The sequence below is a fragment of the Amia ocellicauda genome, chromosome 8 (genome assembly GCF_036373705.1).
Source record: "Amia ocellicauda isolate fAmiCal2 chromosome 8, fAmiCal2.hap1, whole genome shotgun sequence".
Lineage (NCBI taxonomy): Eukaryota > Metazoa > Chordata > Actinopteri > Amiiformes > Amiidae > Amia > Amia ocellicauda.
The window spans coordinates 23740848-23763217 of NC_089857.1; the positions used below are offsets into that span (position 1 = coordinate 23740848).

At 37.8% G+C, this 22370-nt stretch overlaps 1 protein-coding gene across 4 annotated transcripts in view; it reads right to left on the minus strand.

Moving 5' to 3' along the window:
* ptpn13 (protein tyrosine phosphatase non-receptor type 13) overlaps positions 1–22370 on the minus strand; it is a 114478-nt gene that overhangs the window by 15623 nt on the left and 76485 nt on the right. For 2 of the 4 annotated variants that reach the window (XM_066710750.1, XM_066710749.1), the window contains exons 24-37: positions 21116–21561; positions 16098–16226; positions 15222–15315; positions 14511–14596; positions 13280–13442; positions 11483–11697; positions 8305–8403; positions 7531–7943; positions 5502–5679; positions 3755–3910; positions 3450–3621; positions 2525–2735; positions 936–1027; positions 455–516 (exon numbers count right to left, since the gene is read on the minus strand). In XM_066710750.1, the coding sequence (XP_066566847.1) occupies positions 455–516; positions 936–1027; positions 2525–2735; positions 3450–3621; positions 3755–3910; positions 5502–5679; positions 7531–7943; positions 8305–8403; positions 11483–11697; positions 13280–13442; positions 14511–14596; positions 15222–15315; positions 16098–16226; positions 21116–21561 (2516 nt within the window). Of the gene's footprint in view, positions 1–454; positions 517–935; positions 1028–2524; positions 2736–3449; positions 3622–3754; positions 3911–5501; positions 5680–7530; positions 7944–8304; positions 8404–11482; positions 11698–13279; positions 13443–14510; positions 14597–15221; positions 15316–16082; positions 16227–21115; positions 21562–22370 lie in introns of all 4 variants that reach the window. The other 2 variants (XM_066710748.1, XM_066710747.1) reach the window with 1 other exon arrangement.

Sequence of the window (22370 nt, forward strand, 5' to 3'; positions counted from 1 at the left end):
CAACTACAATAAACATCTGACCTCTGTGATTGCCAACAAGGGGTTTGCCACCAAGTACTAAGTCGAAGGGGTCAAATACTTATTTCCCTCATTAACATGCAAATCAATTTATAACTTTTTTGAAATGCGTTTTTCTGGATTTTTTTGTTGTTATTCTGTCTCTCACTGTTAAAATACATCTACCATTAAAATTTATAGACTGATCATTTCTTTGTCAGTGGGCAAATGTACAAAATCAGCAGGGGATCAAATACTTTTTTCCCTCACTGTAAATGTATGAAGTAACAAAGTAAAACCAATATAATTGATTAGTAGTGGTGGTGGTGGTAGTAGTAGTAGCAGCATGATATAAGGATCCATACTGAACGTAAATAAGTTGCAGGTTATCATACCAATAGTGTCTTATTTTAAGATTTGACTGTGCAGTAGGATCAAAAAGATGATCACGTATTACCTCAGAAGGACACACAGATGTAACGGCTTCAGATTCACTACTCTCATCTCCATGGAGATAACCTGGAAAGAAGTGGGAGAGGCGGCGCAGCTTCAGTTACAAATGCATATAATTGATGTATAGAGATGCTTGTGAAACATCCATCAGGGTGCATTTCATTTTCTTCCAAGAACCAGGGTTTATATTTAATAAGTATGTTGCACAATATTGTGATTCTTAATTAATGTTAATGTTAGTGTGAATAATATATTCCCTGCTACCAAAGTGTTCTGGCTTTTCTAATATTACATTCAGTTTCTGGGAGCTGAACACTATGTTGCACTGCTTTATTATGCTGTTGGTTCATTTTATAAACATTTAAATCAATGAGCTTTTAAAAGAATTGGAGAGTCACATTATTAATCCAAGTCCTTGGAATTTACTTAATCACCCCACCGCCACCTTGTTCTATCCCTTGTATGTGCCTAAATACAGAGCTTACCATTCACACTGGTGGATCCATTTAATTTGGATTTTAGATTGTTGTTCAGATATGCAAGGTTTTTTGGTCCAGGTTTAATTGGCTTTCCATCCCTGAAAAGCAACACAATATGAGGTATTTCACATTTAAAAAAAATCTATGAAATGAATGTGTAATTTTGTTTACTAGTATATTGGTGAAGTGAATGATTAATATATTCTGAAAAAACTACAACTGAAAAGTAATGTAAAACCATTTTGTACATTAAACACATTTACATTTAGAAATATATACACTCAGCTGTGCATGACTGGAATCAGGATTGCAAAGAGATTAAGCTGAAGTACAGGAGCAGCCATGTGATTCCACACCTACATTATTCCCTGGTATTTATTTTCCCCATCACATTACCATTCACATGCATCATATTCTTCAGAGTCAACACTTCGCTTTGAAAAATCTCCATGTTAAATCTCCATGTTAGATTTTCAGGTTTGTTTATGATTTATGATTATAAAAAACTATTTTCATATAATACCACGTGACACACTGTTTCGGTGCTGAGGGTGCATATACCATAGTGGCTATACAGAGAATTATTTATATTATCAGCTTCAACCAAACAAAACAATACCATGTTGTTTTAAATGGTAATTGTGAAAGACAAATTTGATTACAAAGTATCTTATTTGTATTGATGTGCTGCCTGCATAAATAAAAGTACACAGAGGAGAAGAAAAAAAAAAAAAAAAAATCAATAACAAATATTAGTTATATTCCAGAATGAGAAGTGCTTGTCATTTATTTCACATCCAACATTTAAAAAAAAATAATCATAAGACATTATGTAACTTGCAGTGCATTTTACTTCTTGCTCAAATTAAGATATGCAAACTGTAATACTATTAACACTGCAGAGCGCAGCAACATGTGTTTTACAAATAGTATATCCAATATATCAGTATTTTATGTATTCTCCTATGGAGGATAATTTGTAACAAAATTAAAAAAATATATATAATACGAATAAATATAGAAATAGATACAAAAAGGAAAAATCAAAATATATTTATTGATTTCATTTTATTTATTTACGTTTAAAAATTTGGCACAATATTTTTACACTTGTAATTTCTTCCTAGCATCAATCATTCTCGAAGGGCAGGACAAGTGAATCAATGATGTACTAACTTTGCCTGAGAGGTCAAAGTGCGGAAGCAGCTCAATTTGCCCCCATTATACATTTTCTGAATGAGCATTTGTAACCATAATCGCATTAACGTATTGTAGAGCCATAGAACTAATTTTTTAATGTATGAATGTATTTGAGACTAACTCCAATAGTTCAGTCATATTCAAATAACTAGGGCAGTTGTTTGTGGCAGTAAGCTAATTAAAACATTCATATGTGCCTTGATTCTAACAAGGTCACCAGGACCATACATTTAAATCAATATTTCTTCAGTTCTCATTTCACTCAGTAATACAAATAAACCTATAAACAAGAGTCACTAACTGAACAATGTTAAGCTGTACAAAAACTCTGACGTACCAAAACTCAAATATCTCGGCAGTTTTATTTTTTGACCATTCAACTTTATGAAGGTTACCTTGTGGCTTTAAGCATAATATTGGGATGAGATTGTTCCAGAAGCCTTTTGGACTCACTGAGAGTCAGGTCTTTAGTAGGGATCCCATTAATGAAATGGATGAGGTCAAGTTGTTGCAGACTGCCATCTCTTGAAGCCACTGATCCAGGAATCATTTCTGCCACATAGATCACTTTATATGGACTGTCTTTGCCCCCTCCTAGAATCAGGCCTACACAAGAAGATACAATACACACTTTTAATATCTTAATGAATAATATTTTTTAAATAGCTTAATGTGTAAATGATTTAATCATTGAAGAAAAAAAGCATTTGACAAATATATTTGAATGTTCTTCCAATATCTTTATACAGGGGAAATACTGCACCCTCAAATTCAGACATTATGCAACAAAACATTGAACTTCCCAAATTGGTGCTTCTATAGAGTAACTCTAGATAAGGTCATGGTAGACTAAGCATGTTTAATCTTTAACCATATGAAATGCAATAAAATAATATAATTAAATACAAAATAATTCTAAGAGTGTCAGTGGAGATCCTAGAAACCTGATCTCACCAACAAATGTTTCTTTTTCAGAAAGTGAAACTTGTCAAAAGAAGGGACTGAACTACTAAGACTGGAGGACTAAGCCCAATACAGTACAACTTTGAAAGAATCTGTAGTCTGGAAGAGTTATGCCATTTATGCATAGTATGTGGATAGTTATAATTTACCATGCATGCAACATTAGATATATCTATTGGTATGTCTGTTTTTATATATTTTTAAACTTAATGTGTTACGGTCATGTGTACAATTAAAACATTTGTTTAAAGAATTTTGACGTACTTTTTATGAGCATCTTGTGTCTGAACTGATTCCTGACTCACATTCAATACTTTCAATACACAACAGTATGTTTAATATCATAGACACCCTTACCAAGTATCTCTTCGTGGCACTGAAATGTAATGTCTTGCAGCCTGTGGGGTTCGATAGGAGACTTTGGGATTTCCAAGACACGCCCAACAACTAAATCAACCACCTTAGGTGCAGCTCGAACAACATTAACTACTTCAGTGTGACTCATGTAGGTGACATCAGTTTTATTCACCTGCAATAAGAAAAGTGGTTTGAAACACATTGCCACACTGTGTTATAACATACTTGTTAAAGTGTTCTGAGATATTGAAGCTACAAAGAAAATCAAATCGATCAAAACATTTGCCAACTCGGGAGTCACATACCATAATAAGCCTGTCTCCAGGCTTTAGCCTGCCATCACCCATAGCTGGGTCTTGGATGATGTCATGAATGTAACAGCTGTGATCATTTTCTTTCGTTACAGTGAAACCCAGGCTTCCCTTCTCTGATTTAGTTAATGAGACAGTGAGTTCAGCTTCCTATGGAAAAACAGAGAAAAGTAAAGTGTTGCTATGCTGATGTGAATGTTTGTGATGGAAAAAAAAAAAAAAAAAAAAAAAAAAAAAAAAAATATATATATATATATATATATATATATATATATATATATATATACACACACACACACACATATATATATATAAATTATATAATCATACACCTGACTATATGCCTACAAAATCCCTGACTTTGTGCAAGTGTACCTAGAAGAACTGATGCTGTTTTGAAGGCAAAGGGTGGTCACACCAGATATTGATTTGTCTGTTCATTCACTTTGCATTTAGTTAATTGAAAAATATAATCTATTAACATGTATATTTTTGAAAGCATTCTTACTGTACAGCTGCCTAAAACTTTCACAGTACTGTATGTGTATATATACACACATACATACATATACACAAACTCACACTCTACCGGTCAAAAGTTTTAGAACAACCCTATTTTTTTTTTAGTTTGTATTGGAATTTAAGCAGTTCAAGTCCAGTGAATAACCTGAAATGGTACAAAGGTAAGCTGTAAACTGCCGGAGGTAAAAAAAAAACAACTGAAAAATACAGTACATTTCAGAGTTATATACTGTGTTACTACACCCTCTTATGCATTATTTGGTAGTGATACACACAGCTCCTGTGCACAGAAGTTACACTGTATTCCTACAATGTGCACATAGTTTGAAAGGTTATTCTCTTTGGTACCAGTGCGTTTCATTCTCAAACACATCCGATTTACAGTTTCCATGTTGCCCACTGTCATTCAGAGCCCAGGGGGTAAATGCACAGTCTGCTCCGGGAGGGGGGGGTCTCATTCAGACGGTGATAGATCTCTGTTTCAATCGGATTTCTTTGCAAATAGGCTTGTTTTGATCAAACACAGAGAAGGTCAGATCCAATTATGTAAAATCGTTGTGTATTAGTACACTGTAAACAGAGTTTTACATCTTGACATTTTGAACTCTTTACAGGTGTGTGTTGCTTCTACCAAAACGTGGATGGTCTTGTTTTGATCAGTAGACTGTCTGGTTCCAGAATATGTCATAATTGTCAATATTTTCTGAGATTTTTTATTCCTACTCAGACCAAGTATCCCCCCACCGCCCCATTTCAGAATGTGGAGGGGGGTGGGGGGGCTTAAAGGCGGGGGGATATAATCAAAATGTTCACTTCAGCAAATGCTTCACATCGTTAGAAAGCTGAGAGTCTCAGCTTTACTGCGATACCAAACACTTGCCATACAACACAACAGTGAAGAGTACACTTGGGATTTAAGAGAAGCACATGGATCTGGTACCAGAGGGGTTTGTCAGCTTAAGGGGTTACATTGTTAAACAAAACTATTCCATTATTTTTTTTTTTATCTCCCATTGTTTATTTGTTCTATGCTTTAATTTCTGAGTACACTGAGACATTAAACTTATGGTATAAGTTGCCCTGGATAAGGGCATCTGCCAAGAAATAAAAATAATAATAATCTATATATATATATATATATATATATATATATATATATATATATATATATATATATATATATATATATATATATATATGAGTAATGCAAAATTCTTACAGGTTCGAGTTCCTCAAGCTCTTTGTCACAGAAAGTGTTTGAGAGTACTCCTGTACCCCCTTGCTGGTGCTTGCGTGGTAGTGATGTGGGCATCTGGTCCTTGTCTATGGGTCTTGGAGAGGGGACCTCTGATTGAGACTGACAATCCATCTCAGAGGGTACTGGGGTTGGAGGGTTGCTATACGCCAGGGCACATGGACAAAAAAACAAAGAACAATGAAAATAAATATGAAAACAGTCTGTCCCATCCACCATCATACCAGATTAGGGAGCCCTTCTAGAAATACAAGCAACCTTGAAATATACATATACACCGATCAGCCATAACACTGATAATCACGTTATCATGGCACCTGTCAGTGGGTGGGATATATTAGGCAGCAAGTGAACATTTTGTCCTCAAAGTTGATGGGCAAGTGTAAGGATCTGAGCGACTTTGACAAGGGCCAAATTGTGATGGCTAGACGACTGGGCCAGAGCATCTCCAAAACTGCAGCTCTTGTGGGGTGTTCCCGGTCTGCAGTGGTCAGTACCTATCAAAAGTGGTCCAAGGGAGGAAAATCGGTGAACCGGCGACAGGCTCATGGGCGGCCAAGGCTCATTGATGCAGGTGGGGAGCGAAGGCTGGCCCGTGTGGTCCGATCCAACAGATGAGCTACTGTAGCTCAAATTGCTGAAAAAGTTCATGCTGGTTCTGATAGAAAGGTGTCAGAACACACAGTGCATCGCAGTTTGTTACGTATGTGGCTGCGTAGCTGCAGACCAGTCAGGGTGCCCATGCTGACCCGTGTCCACTGCCGAAAGTGCCTACAATGGGCACATGAGCATCAGAACTGGACCACGGAGGAATGGAGGAAGGTGGCCTGATCTGATGAATCACGTTTTCCGTTTCATCACGTGGATGGCTGGGTGCATGTGCGTCGCTTACCTGGAGAACACATAGCACCAGGATGCATTATGGGAAGAAGGCAAGTCGGCGGAGTCAGTGTGATACTTTGGGCAAATGTCTGCTGGGAAACCTTGGGTCTTGCCATTCATGTGGATGTTACTTTGATATGTACCACCTACCTAAGCATTGTCGCAGACCATGTACACCCTTTCATGGAAACGATATTCCCTGATGGCACTGGCCTCTTTCAGCAGGATAATGCGCCCTACCACAAAGCAAAAATCGTTCAGGAATGTTGTGTTCCTCAGACCAACGAGTTCAAGGTGTTAACTTGGCCTCCAAATTCCCCAGATCTCAATCCAATCGAGCATCTGTGGGATGTGCTGGACAAACAAGTCCGATCCATGGAGGCCCCACCTCGCAACTTACAGGACTTAAAGGATCTGTTGCTAACATCTTGGCGCCAGATACCACAGCACACCTTCAGAAGTCTAGTGGAGTCCATGCCTCAACGGGTCAGGGCTGTTTTAGTGGCAAAAGGCAGACCTACACAATATTAGGCATGTGGTCATAATGTTATGGTTGATCGGTGTATATCTATGATATGGTATGTAAGAGCCAACACAAAGTTGGAAGCAGGCAGCAGCACTTGTGTCTGACCTGACATCAATGCTCATGCAAAACAACAATACTTTTACCATGTGCACCATGTGATTAATTCCTGTTTGACAGTGCAAATTTAGATGCATTGGATAGATGTAATGGTATATAAAATTAAAACTATATGCAGTCTCAAACCACAAAACTGCAAAGTTTAAACCTGGCTTATTATAAGTGGCTTATTAAATTACCAAGTAATTTTATCACTGGGAAATTCTTTATAGACCAGAATTCATAATGGAAAACTTGCTGCTGAAGAATACCATAAGTTCTTGAATATTATGGTTCCACATTCCTTAAAAGTTACAGAAGAAATTGAAAGTGTAACATTTCTATAGTAATATCAAAATAATTGACTAAAGTTAAAGTGCATAAATGTAATCCAAAAATATTCAATTTGCCTTCCAGTATGAAACTAATTTTACACAGTCTCTTGATTACCTACTGCCAAAAAAGTGGAGCATATTTAGATATTCCAACCTGTCATTAAACTCCGGCTTGCTGGGTGATCGTTGAGGAGAGTAGCAAGGGGTGCGGATTGTGTCCTCCACTCCGCACGGGGTTTCGTACTGACTAGTGTTTAAGACCGGGTTGCTGCTGGGGGTCTTGTAGATACTTTGTTCCCAGGCTTGACTGCTCTGTTCCAGTGATGAGCTGAAAGTTTTCCCCACCTCGTCGTCTTCTGTGCTGTCACTGTAACTGTCCCTTCGTGATGGAGACTTGAGCTGGAGTCTCTCCAGTGCTTCTTCGCCCTCCCCTGCCTTCCCCTCCCCTGCCTTCCCCTCCCCCTCCTCAGGGAAGCGATTACTCTGGTCCGCCTGCAACAAGGTCACTCTGCTCTGACTGGAGTCAAAGGGTTCTGAGAGCCCTTTTCTGAGGGAAGCCATAGGAGTCTGGAAGATGTAGAAAAGAAGCTCAAACCTATAAATCGCTGTTATTAATGCAGGACCTGACAGATTGCATTTACTTGAATCAACTGAAATTCTGCATACATCTTTTTAAAACTTTACTGATGTCAATTCTAATGAGCAGGAATTATACTCTATAGTTCAAAAATTAAATGTCAACAGGAAACATACAAGACTTGTACTTTAAAGTATTAAACTCTTAAAAGGCATAATAAATACCTATATTAATGTTAATTGTCATGAGTTGTCATGTTTTTTCTTGGATTATTATTCAGAAAGGAAATATAAGGGGTCAGATTTGCATATCTAATAAACATCATATTGATTAAGGTATTTATCTCCCTACCATTGATGTTGCATCTATATCTGGTAGAACTCCTGTTTGCGGTCGGCACAGAAGTAGAGTGACCTCCTGAGCAGACCCCCTTAGTGCTGATATGACTTCCTAAAAATCAACAAAGACAGTAATGCAGTGAGATAACAGTTAATACCAAAATACAATTTTTTAAAAATGGTAAAATCACATCTAACAGGTTAAAGCTAGGGTATGCAATGCTGAGAGGCCAGCAGTTAGCAAGCTTGTTATGAAAGCATAGAGCCCGCCCTCACTTCAGAGGCGTCTCCAAAGCCACGCCCCCTCCATCACACATGAACACATAAACAGAGCAGAGTCTCAGCGCCAAGAGGAGAGATGTGTGGGTGGAATCGAGCGCAGTGGTTTCAGATTACCTCATGTCTCTTTCACAGCTTAGACATTACAATAAGAATGAACGTAAACATCTTATTTACGGTTATTATGTTTTTAAAAATAGTAGTTGCGGCTCGCCTTTCATTCTCACGCTCGCTCTGCAAAGCATCAAGGTTCCCGCGCTGATGACGTGTGATTGTCTGCGTGAACAAGTTGCGCGGCGGTATGCAAATATAGATTGACAGACAGGAAGGACATCCTATCATTACATTTGGATCGAATGCAATGATTGGTCGATCGTTTTTTAGTCCTGTCCCTTCCACAGAAGATATATATATATATATATATAGATATATATATACACTCACCTAAAGGATTATTAGGAACACCATACTAATATGTGTTTGATCCCCTTTCGCCTTCAGAACTGCCTTAATTCTACGTGGCATTGATTCAACAAGGTGCTGAAAGCATTCTTTAGAAATGTTGGCCCATATTGATAGGACATCCAGGGCACGAAGCTCCCGTTCCACCACATCCCAAAGATGCTCTATTAGGTTGAGATCTGGTGACTGTGGGGGCCAGTTTAGTACAGTGAACTCATTGTCATGTTCAAGAAACCAATTGGAAATGATTCGACCTTTGTGACATGGTGCATTATCCTGCTGGAAGTAGCCATCAGAGGATGGGTACATGGTGGTCATAAAGGGATGGACATGGTCAGAAACAATGCTCAGGTAGGCCGTGGCATTTAAACGATGCCCAATTGGCACTAAGGGGCCTAAAGTGTGCCAAGAAAACATCCCCCACACCATTACACCACCACCACCAGCCTGCACAGTGGTAACAAGGCATGATGGATCCATGTTCTCATTCTGTTTACACCAAATTCTGACTCTACCATCTGAATGTCTCAACAGAAATCGAGACTCATCAGACCAGGCAACATTTTTCCAGTCTTCAACTGTCCAATTTTGGTGAGCTTGTGCAAATTGTAGCCTCTTTTTCCTATTTGTAGTGGAGATGAGTGGTACCCGGTGGGGTCTTCTGCTGTTGTAGCCCATCCGCCTCAAGGTTGTACGTGTTGTGGCTTCACAAATGCTTTGCTGCATACCTCGGTTGTAACGAGTGGTTATTTCAGTCAAAGTTGCTCTTCTATCAGCTTGAATCAGTCGGCCCATTCTCCTCTGACCTCTAGCATCAACAAGGCATTTTCGCCCACAGGACTGCCGCATACTGGATGTTTTTCCCTTTTCACACCATTCTTTGTAAACCCTAGAAATGGTTGTGCGTGAAAATCCCAGTAACTGAGCAGATTGTGAAATACTCAGACCGGCCCGTCTGGCACCAACAACCATGCCACGCTCAAAATTGCTTAAATCACCTTTCTTTCCCATTCAGACATTCAGTTTGGAGTTCAGGAGATTGTCTTGACCAGGACCACACCCCTAAATGCATTGAAGCAACTGCCATGTGATTGGTTGGTTAGATAATTGCATTAATGAGAAATTGAACAGGTGTTCCTAATAATCCTTTAGGTGAGTGTATTTTTACATTTAGACCACTTAAATTACTGATTACTATCAGGATGTGAAGAGACTTTCAACCAGTATAACAAAAAATGTTTCTGGAAAAGATTGCATACCCTACCTTTAAGTAATATATTTTTAAATTGAGATGTTTTTTCAGAAAAATTAACACAAAGCTACCCTTTTTTAGTATGATAGTAGAAATAATCAGTTAAACCTTAATTTGAATAAAGATTTCATCTGCTCACAAAGAAATATTAAATTGACTTTTGACAGGTTTGGTGTTTTTCCCCTTCAGTTAAAAAATATTTAGTACCAATTCCTCATTTACAAAAGACACTAGCACAACCAAAGTGAAAAATAATGTTATAATTCTTATTGTCTGCATTATAAATCTCAATAAATTATTCTTAGTTTCTGTGTTATTTATAAAGTGTATCCAAAGATTTTCTCAACTGTGACCTTCGATGACTCAGTAAGTCCAAATTGAGAACTACATAATTCTTATGGAATATAGGTAAAATGGTAGGTTTTACGTTAAAATACATTGAAAGATATTTATGTTCAAGAAACTTCTATTCTATTACAAGCAACACATCTATATGATCTTTTTTTTTTTTTTTTTAGCAATTGGTATACGGTAAAATAACTACAGGCAACCCACACATTTATGACCAATCTGGTTCCTGGAAAACTGTTGTAATTAAAGATGTCATCATACTAATCCTTTTTCTTATTCCCATAAGCGAAATGTTATAAATGATGGCTCCATTCCTGGAAACCCATTTCCTGCCCAAAGTGACTACAGCAACTTAGGAAATGTAATAATAGTAATGTATGCACCTTTACATTTATTAACTAAAACTAAACATTTTATTATGTAGGATTGTTAGAGAAAAACAGAAAGGGAGGGGACTCTTCCTCTTCTCAGACATGCTGAACAGCAAAAATAGTTCAAATAATGCACATTAACTATAAAGTGAAGAGCAATGTGGCAGAGATGCGTGCAGTTCAAGAAAGAGCTGCGAACCTGTGAGCCTGATGTGCATTTCCTGTTTTGTGATGATTAGTGGAGTCTGCGTCCTATGCAGTTGTAAATGCAAAGCTGCAGACATAAATATGGGGGTTTTAGGGGCTATCAAAATATGATTTTTAACTGGTGACAATGTTTTAACTTAGTATACGCCCAAATATTTTGCACTGTAAACAAATAGCTTTCCAACAAACATAACCCTTCTACTTTTTACTGGATTACTATGGACCCTATAACAGTTCTATGTAGTCAAGCAGTTAACAATATGACGTACGTGTTGTGAAAGTCCTTTCAATGGAGTTTGATTAACACGGAGGATGACATCACCCACTTCAATCTGACCACTCTCAGCAGCTGGTTGTGCTGGGAACAGCTTTTTCACCCTCACCATGCTGGCCCCAGTTGGCTCATTGGGCAGGTTCTCCTCTCTGCTGAAACTGAACCCCAGGCCTGAAGTATTCTTCAGCAGTTTCACCTCAAAAATGTTGTCTGTGAAGATTAATGCAACGCAGCACTAAGTGAATTTTACAATAAATAATGAGGATGCTTACAGGTCTTACAGATGCCCCTCCAAAAAATTAACTATCATATTAGTTTGAATAAAGCTGTGAAATCTATTTTAACATTTTAAAGACAGATCCAGTACTTTTAATAAATTTACAGCAGCCTTAAGTTTGAGGTGGTCATCTGCTATATCCAGTACAGGGTCACAGTGATCTGCAGCTTAACCTGGCAGTCAAAGGGTGCAAGGCAGGGTACACCCTGGACAGGATGCCAATCCATGACAGGGCAGAAAACACACACACGCCACATACGCACAAAAGGGCAATTTAAAGTAGCCAATCAACTGAAGCAGCAGATCTATGGCACTTGGGAGGAAACCAGAGCACTGGGAGAAAACCTACATGGACATGGGGAGGACATGCAAACTCAACAGGCTGGAATCAAACGGGAGTCCTAGGAGGTGAGACAGTAGGTCTCGGGGGGATTGCAACCTCCCAAATTAATCAAGGGGAGATTTAAAGGTCATATGGATAGTCCATAAATAAATACAATATATTGTGTTTGAATGATTTATAAACTGGTATCTTGCTGCAGGAACTCTTCAAGCAGTTTAGTTCGCTTGCCAAGCACCAATTCCAGCCTTACAAGAACATCAACAATAGTGATACTCTGAAAAGTATCTAATATTTAATTGGAAAATAAAAGTAATATAAATTATTAATATATATATATATATATATATATATATATATATATATATATATATATATATATAATATATAAATGGTCTGTTTAAATTTCAATATGATACTGCAGAGTCATGAACATTTCTGGACAAAGGGGAGAAATTCTTAGAGTTTCAAAGGGTTAGGCAGTCAATTAAGAGAAAAACACTATCTGAAGGCCTTAGGCCGTGTCCACCAAAGCGTTTTCCACAGCTGAAAAACGCCCGGCGCTCGTCTGAAAGCGCCCGACTGCGAGCACTTGACAGAGCTTTGGAGGCGTAGCACTGTTTCATTGCTGTGATACAGAATATCCGCGGAAGTAATGTGTTGAAGTACCTGATGTCGCAGATAGTTTATGTTGCTAACAAATACTGACTGTACAATGTCGGCACAAGGGAAGGCTGACGCGTGTAGAGAGAGGATGGACGGGCGGTGTGGTTTTTGTCCCGCCCCTCCTTCGCTGTGATTGGATGGCTGGGTAAAAAGTGACAGTGTCGAGCGCTGCGTTTTACCCGAAGTTGAACATTTTTCAACTCTCGGCGACCAGAAAAAAAACGTGCGGCGCTTGGCGCTCAGCGTGAAAAAGACACTCAGTGCCGCGTCACGCAGCCGGCGTTTTAAAAACACAGCGCTCCCATTGCAAACAACTGAAAAAACACGCCAACCTCAGGAAAAAACGCTTTGGTGGACACACGGCATTAGGCTTGTCATTTCTTTATAAGGAACATCTATAAAATCAACCTTATCCTTGTCATTACTTCATAACTAACATTGACATCACAGTGTTCATAGCAGAATAAGTGTCATGGATAATGTATTACAGCAGATTGCTGTTTCCTCACCATCAGTAACAAAGCTGTACTGTCTGGCATCTCTATGTGCTTTTTGTTTCTCTGTTTGTTCAGCCTGGTCACTGGGCACTGATGGAGGGGTGCATTGTGGGGTGACTGGAGCATGTACATTAGCCAAAGGAAGCTGGCCTTTTTCCAACAACAGGTGAACCACCTGAAGTAAATGTCAAGCAGAAAAAAAGACTTGTAAAATGAAAACAAAATGCTTGTAAAACCATGTTACATTTAGGAAATGTAACTGAATTTCTCAAACCATAATACTTGGGATTTTCTCAATATATACACATACTTCATACATAATACATAGTCATAACAAAAAAATATTGTATTGACATTTGACTTGGAGACAAAAACGTGTCTCCTTAATAATTCAAGTAGCTCTTGCCACTGTACAATATGCTTGAAATAAGGTTGAAGATCCATGGCTATATTTGCTTCAAAGCATCTTTAACCCTATCTTGGTAGTAGTTAAAAAAAAAAAGTTGGAAAGACACCCCTTTTTAAGATTATTTTTTATATACTGCAAATATCTAGCATGTGTACAAGGTTTAATAGTATAACATTGTTATAAATGAATTTGTTTTAGAAACAATTCTGCCAAACTTACAGTACATTAGGTAGACACTGTAAATGTGTAAACTGATCTCATAATCCACTGCACAATCACATTTTAGACAACCTGACAAATAGCTTATTTTTAGGACTTAAGTTACAAAACCATGATTTGCTACACATTTATGTACAAAAATTAAAGAGGATCAACCTGGGAAAGTTTTCAGGGTAAAAAACAAACAAAACTAAACAAATACATCTCCTATAGGTCAAAATGTATATTCTGTCTTGTATATATTACACACACACATTAATATGGGTGTAAATTATGTTAAGAATTTTGTTAATGAACAAAAAATGTTGTAGTAAGGAATGTATTGATTTTTTTTATTTTATTGTAAAAGTCCATACAAACACTCACTTAAACTTAAATATGATTTATGCTTCAATGAGCTAGCTTCCCTAGCAATACTGATTTGTCAGAAGGAAACGTATCATCCTGCTGCAAGATGACCCTCAGGATAATCAGAGCAGAATAATGAATTCTCCACCCACTGAGTGTTGTAAAGATATGCAGTTACTGTAGAGGTGATCACCAACTCATAAAAAGAAGAGAAGAAAAATAAGAGTAGAAGCAAGGGGATGATTATCAGCTGGAATTATTGCTCACTTGGCCAGTGTCTCTCAAAGTCTCCACAGCCTGCTTGTGACTCGCACCATCCAGGCTGCTTCCGTTAACAGCCAAAACTCGGTCACCTGACAGAAATAAAAGCAACCTGAATTTCTGAATTCCTAATGAGCTAGTAATAAGTATACCTTTCTCTTATTGTCGAGTTGTCTGACTGTGATTGCCATTTTAAAAATGACACTACTTGTAAGTGTACTATTGGACCTTTTGTTACAACAGAAAACCCTTTCCAGAATCACAGAATGATTGCAAAAACACAAAGGCTGACAGTGAAAGCTGCAGGCAAACCTGGAAACTATTACAAAACAATTCATACAGAATCAGATTGTGATTATAATTGAAATGCATTTACTTTCTCAAAGGAAAAGAAAATATATATTCGGTATTTTACTGCTGAGGTTTCGGATTAAAATATCACATAACACTACAAATGGGCTTACATCCATTTTACTGGATCAGCAGGTCAGTGTCACTACCTGTATTTGAACCTGTGATCATTCATTTAGTCTCTTAAAACTATGTGATTGAAGCCCAGACCAAAAATCAAAATTTAGACCAACAGACATTTCAGGAAAGGTTTAACAATTTATGAATTCATTCCTTCCACTTTAAAGTCAGAATGGAAGATGGAAGTGACAATGGATGCCTAACCCTGGAGAAAGGTTTATTTAAATATCTGTAATCACAACGCACCCTTCTGTATCCTCCCATCAAGTTCAGCGGCTCCTTTCGGAATGATAGCCTTGACATAAATCCCACCATGCCTCACACTGGTATTAACACCACCCTGGAATGGAAGAAAAAACAACTACTCACATGAGCAAATACAAAATTGTCAGTAATCATATTAAAAATGTCAAGTGATCCCACTTTGATTTGATTTAGCAAGTTAAGTACAATTTGTTTTAATTTCTGTAAGCAAAATTAAGTCAAAAGCAATGCATTTACATAATTCAAATGCAAGCACATGACAGGATTTGTTTTGATACCTCATTTCTGTTTGGAGAGAAGATATTTTCCTAATCAAAAAAGTAGTGAAGTTAGATTATCAAATGTATATATTTCTGGTTTCCCTCGAACATTAAAAAAATCAACTGTGTGATGAATGTACTACTTTCACATATCTTACTGCTGAAAAACAATTGCATGAAGAATGCAATTAAGTAACAGAAATATAATGCTCTTGTATCTTACACGCTTTAGATCTGTAAGATACAAAAAGTGTCATGCAGAGGGACATTCAAGTTTTTCTACTTTCCAGATTTTTTAAATAGCCAGCAACAGAAATCCATGTTGTAAATGTATTAATAGGGTTATCAAGCACTATGCTATGCCATGCTTGTGCAATTAAATAAGTCGTCGTACTCATTTTGAAGATTTAATATGGATTTTTGTTGTGTTCAGTCTTTAAATGATAACATGCAAAGTGCCAAACATCACACTCTTCCCCCCCCCCCCAACAACTATCAAACAAGGCCAAGCACTTCACATGCAGCAAGGCTACAGACAACACACAGTTACAAGTTAAGAAAAAAGAAAGTGAAGTGTGAAAACCTTGCCGAACAGTACCGTGACACTTATGCCCAGGCTGTTGTCCTTTTTGGACAATTGTACGTCAAAAAGATCTCCTGGCTTGAGATCTTTGACACCTTGGGCATTACCATTTAATTTTCCCATGGTGTTGGTAGGAGATAACCCCTGTGAACAGAAAACACAACACAAATGAAAGAAAGCTGGCATTTCAATAGAGTTAGAAATAAAAAAAAACAGTTTTTTAAAAGTGTTTCAGTATTTTTTTCTAAAAGGATTATAGATTTACAAAAATATTAACCCCCCCTAGCTGGGTCATTCTCATGAAACCATTGGAATACCATGGCAGTAATGATTTAAAATACAAAAAATGTAATTTAATAGTATAACAAAATATCATAATAAAGATAATAGTGTTATCTACCTTGCACAAAGAGTAATTTCAACATTGGAATTAATTATTTTTGAATTTTATTGCATTTTCTGCTGAAATTCTCATTACCGCAATGCGTCCCGCTATGTCTGAATGTATGTTATGTTGTAATTTAAACAGAGTAAAATGAAAATATTCTGAAAAAAATAAATGGATGTTATACTACATGTTTTCAAATGACAGAAAAATTATTAACTGAATGTTCATGTATAATAATAATGAAAAAATTGTGGCATGATCTGACAAAGAAGCAACATGAAGAAAAAACAGTGGCGGGAAAACTCAAAAAGGTGTAGGGATCCCTAAAATGTTTTATTTTGAATTACAATGCATTTTTATTTTGAATGTAACTTGTCACACTGAGCGAAATAGTTGAAGAGTGTTTAAAATGTTCTTTATTTAATAATTAGATTTCATTTTATTTTCTTATGACGATTTATGTCATGTGAAATATGTAATCTACCAAAATGCTTTGTGGTAGTTTCCTGGGTTTGTTTCTTGGGGTTAGACCAATATGAAATATTATTCAATTGAGGTAGTGTTTTACTGACCAATCAATGAGTAGTTTATTGGTTGGGTTCCACCTGTTCATGTGGGAAGGAGTGATTTCTCCAGGGAAACGAAAAAGTTAACACGCATCTGATCCTCTTCTCCAGTTTGTTCGTTTTGGAGACTAACATATTTCAAATATAAAGGCCCAAAACGACAAGAAACTGAGCCATGAGTAAAAGAGCGTTTGTGTAAACATTATTTCATACCTTGAGTGAAGGTATTGTGAATTTTGTGTAGAACACTGTGCTCGCAACATCATTTGCCATGTGAGTGAGTGCAGAGCAATGACTGTTCGTGACTATTTCAGTGATAACTATCAGTAAGAGAACTTCAAACAGTGTATGCTGAACAGTTGATCATCTATAGCATTTTATTCACTTTGGGCATCGGACAGCTGAACAGATTGATCGGAGTGAGTTTCCTTGAGACTTGATTCTCCAGACGTGCACCACGTTTTCATTCCACGTGGGACGGGAGGCTTATGTTCTGAGATTACTGTTAACTGAATTGTAATACTGTAGGTAATTTTGGGTTAAGGTATATTTAAAATTTGGGAAGTGAAACAAATTTAAGAAACTTATCACTCTTATTTTATTTCATTTTGTTTCTTTAATTTTTGAATCTAGATTTGAAGGGAAAATTGGGTTTAAGGGGAAGAGCATAAAGAGAATAAATATTGTAATTTTTCATATATATTTCTAGAGAGATCTCATAAGTGATTTAAATTGATCATAAAGTTTCTCTAGTGGAGGCACCGCGCTAAAACAATAGTAACCGGAAATTGGTAAGCTTATGTATCTATTCCAGCCCACTCACTATTCTGCTGGGAGCCCAGGTTCTTGTTTATTTGTTTATCTTTATATTCATTGAATGTCCCATATAGTTAAGAAAGGGTTACAAAGGTATTACAGAAGAAAGAAACTGCTAAAAGCTGTATTGGACATAACACCATCTAGCAAGGAAGATGATACACTTCAACATGTTCAAGAAGCAAATGAAGTTATTCAAAATCTTCAAGAAGACACAGCCTCCCCAAGAGAACAGCCATTCTCACCTCAGCAGGAAAATGTCCCTGCCATCAACTCAACTCCTAAAAGAAGAGCGACATATCTATAGACACCAGGACCAATGAAGACATCTACCCCAAAGGAATCACAAAAAAAGAGAAACAGAAGAAAGAAAACTATAAAAATTGAGGTCAAAGCTGCGCTACACAGAAGAGAAGACCAAACAGATAGTCAACCTGATAGAAAAGACCTGAGATGAGGAAGCAGGTAATTGTCAACATGGAAGGCAGGGAGGTCCAGAAGAAAACTAGAGAGGTCATCAGAGAACATTTCCCAGTAACAGCCAGAGAAGACTAATGTGCACACTTGTTAGCCGCTTCCTTTAAATTGAGAAAAAGGGCCAGATATTCTGTGAGAGAGCCTTAGCGGACACTATGGCAAATCTTCATAGAAGATTTCTATCTGAGAATCCAAGACACAACCATTCCAAGGCTTAATTCTTTAAACCTAAGCCATTTTGGATTGGCCAGCGAAGAGTCACAGACAGAAACATGTGCTTGCAAAACACATGAAAACTTTGGCTTGAAGATTAAGAAGCTGCACCAGCTTGAAGTCATAGAAACATCATCCCCAAGGTAGACTGTACAGGCCAGTGTGTGTAGTGACAATGACATGTCCTGCATGCACAGGACATGCAGCAATTGCAAGCATAAGAGACATTTCACACAACACTGGATCCTTCAATGAAAGGAAACAATCGTATTGGAGGAGTGGGTCCTTGTACAATATGATGGAGAACTGTTCCCTGGCACCATCACACAGGTATGGTAATATTTTATGGTATGGACACGTCATGTTGTTAATGATAAATCCTCAGTCCTATTAAGTATTTTTTGTTTTACTTTTTTTCCAGATTGGCAATGGTCAATACATGAGATAGACCTAGGAGTCTATGTGGACTCCTCACTTTCTCCATCCAAACAGTGTGGGGACACAATAAAAAAGGCAAACACAATGTTAGGGTGTATTGTCAAAAGTGTAAAGTTTAGAACAAGGGCAGTAATGTTCAGACTGTACAATGCACTAGTTAGAGCTCATCTGGATACTGTGTACAGTTCTGGGCTCCACACTTCAAGAAAGATATCGCTGCTCTAGAGGCAGTTCAGAGGAGAGCAACCAGACTTATTCCAGGTCTGAAGGGAATGTCCTACTGAGAGACTGAGGGAACTGAACCTTTTCACCCTGGAACAGAGGAGACTACATGGGGACTTGATTCAAGTCTTCAAAATCATGAAAGGCATCGACCACATCAAACCAGAGGAGCTTTTTCAGATCAGCAGGGACACACGGACCCGGGGACACAAATGTAAATTGGGCTTCAAGGCAATCAAAACGGAAAACAGGAGACGCTTCTTCACACAGAGAGTCATCACAATCTGGAACAAACTCTCCAGCAATGTGGTTGAAGCTGAAAATTTGGGAACATTTACATAGACTGGATAGGATCCTTGGATCACTTAGTTATTAAAGGACACCAAACGAGCACGATGGCTCGAATGGCCTCCTCTCGTTTGTAAACTTTCTTATGTTCTTATACGAGGTCGATACTATGAGTTGTACTGAAGCGAACACATTTTTCATTCCATCCATCAGATTTGAGGGAGAAAAGCCATCATCCCAGAGCCACAACCTGCCACATCCTCAGCTCGACACTTCTGTGTGTTGCCTGAGATCTGGGCAAAGTACACAAACAAATGTGTGTAAAACACTGGAATTGGAAGGGGGATTGACAAGGTAGCAGGAGGCGTTGGGGTGGTGACTAGACTGTGATGGTTACCACCATACAATGGCCAAGTGCACCCTACCTCCAAGTTGATCTCATTACCGTGAAGCGGAGGGCCAGTTAACCCCCTGGAGTGTGGTTAACTGATTTATCCTGCTTATACCACAGCTACCTTGCCAAAGTAATTAGTTCACAATCATTTTGAAGTTTAGAAACAAATGTATTTGAGACACAACCAGTCAACATTGGGGGGACAAAATAGTACCTGCTCCCAAATGGACTACTTCCATGAATTAGAAGTGTATGGTATGTGCATTTATACTTGTTTGATATTTTAGCTGTGCACAAATTATACACATCTCCTCTGTGGTATTTGCCCTAGGTGGTCGGTTATTTTTCAGTGCCGTGGTAATATGGTATATGTGTTTTTAGCATATGTTCTAATGTTGCCCTGTTTAGCACTGTTCTAATGCTGTTGTATGTGTTTTTATGTGTTCTCTGTTTTTAGCCTATGTATGTTATGTACTTTTGAAGCACTGCAAAATGAAATTGATTGAACTTGAATCCATGATTGTGCCAATATTATCTCATTTATTTTCTACATTAAATTTTATAATGTTTTTAACCATACCTCTGTCTTAGTACACTTATTATCATTACCAAAATCATCAACCTCATTTCTGAAACCTATGTATCATTACCGCAACATGTGTTCATTTAATGAATGGAAAAATAGTAGTTTGCTTTTAAATGCATGTGCAGAATCTATACGTTATGTTCTTTCAGGTTTGCCACGTCATTTTGAAAATATGTCAGGTTTCAATGAAATATAAAAAAAAATTAGGTTGTTGATTGCGGAAGGTGTTGCGGTAATGAAAGAAATCAGTCAAAATCAAATAAAAATATAAATTTAAATACATATATTATTTCAGAGTTTCAAGTAACTGTGCATGACTTAATTTTTTAAAAATGTGAAAATGTATTAGCTTTCCTAATAGTCTTGATGTTTTCAGACAGTTGCGGTAATGAGATTTTTAAGGACTTGTTTTGGAAAATACGTTCAAAAAGGTGTTAATTTAAAAACATTTACTGATAATTTAACACTCACAAACACTTCAGACCTTGTTATTAAAGCCTAAAAAGGAAATTAGTTGATATACATTTTTAAAATTTTCATGTTTGGAATCTTTGAAACCAAGATTCACCCAGCTGTGTTTATTTATGTTAATGTTATTATTTTTTTAATCTTGCCTCACTTTTTAAAATAAGGGATTATCATTACCTTTTTGAGGTTTTGTTTCTCCCGACTACTTGAGTATGTATCTTCATCCATGTCCGAGTCACCTCTGTCTGAATCATCTGGATCGTTAGTAGTCTCTGGAATTCTTCCTTTCCAGGTTTTTGGTGGCAAAGCTGGTGCAGACGTGTCAGGAGCCATAGCCATTTCGGAATGGTAAGGGGGCGGGTCAGTTGTTCCATCAGGAATCTGGTACCTACTAAAACCATTCATGCGAGTCTGAGAAAGATTTGCACTTTCAGTTCTGGAATCCTGGGAACTCATGCTTTCTTTCAGTCGGCCAACAGACACTGCAGACTGAGAGGCTGGTCTGGGGGGACTCGGAGCCCCGCTGAGTTCTTCTGATGAGGAATTGTCTTCACCCTCTTCTCTCCACTTAGGTGACCTTGCACGACTCCTGCTTTTGTTATGGGACACACCTGAAGAAGAATCTGAATGGAAAAAAAGGTAAAAAAAGGGATCATCAAGGTTGGGCAAACTCAGTTATCTGCATTTTTATATAAACTGAGCCCCCAGTCACCCAGTTTTGCTTTTCTTTTATTATCCTGTTTTATACTTTTTCCTAATGTATACTAGTAAATATAGCACTTGTAAAGCCTAATATGACTCATGGTAGGGGAACTGAACAAATGGAAGGTTATCTTTCGAGTTTGAAGCAATGCCCAAGTGGGAGGGGTTTTCAGCGCACATCGCAGGAACGTATCGAAGACATTTGTCTATCAAAGCTGCCATTGGCCCTTGTACTCAAACAGGACTCTTCAAATTCTTGTTTGTATAAAAGGTGATGTCTGCACAAAGAATTCCTCTTTTTGCCCTTTGCCTTGGTTCATCAAGACGCATAAGAGAGCCCTCTGTGTTTATCCAAACCAGAAATCTGTGCGTTTCGGTTGGCTGGCAGTACATACTGTGCTTTCCTTCCACCTACTCTATACAGTTGTGTTGTTGTGCTATTTTAATTTTATTTAAATTAGCCATGCTGTTTAGTTCTGTCCACACCATGGAAGTCCGTCCGGGCCTCGATTCATCTCGGCTTTCAAACGACTACTAGTCGTTAAATAATAATATTATTATTCAGGCTAATTCGCTGTGTTGGTTTCTGTCCACAGGACTTTTTCCTCCACAGCGAGAGCACACGCAGTGGCAGTAATAGCTGAGGCCAGGCCACCCGGCCTAAGCCTCAGTCTGACGTAGGAGACCTTGTCTGTGAGAGGTGACCCTCCGCTGGCTTGCGCCCGCACTA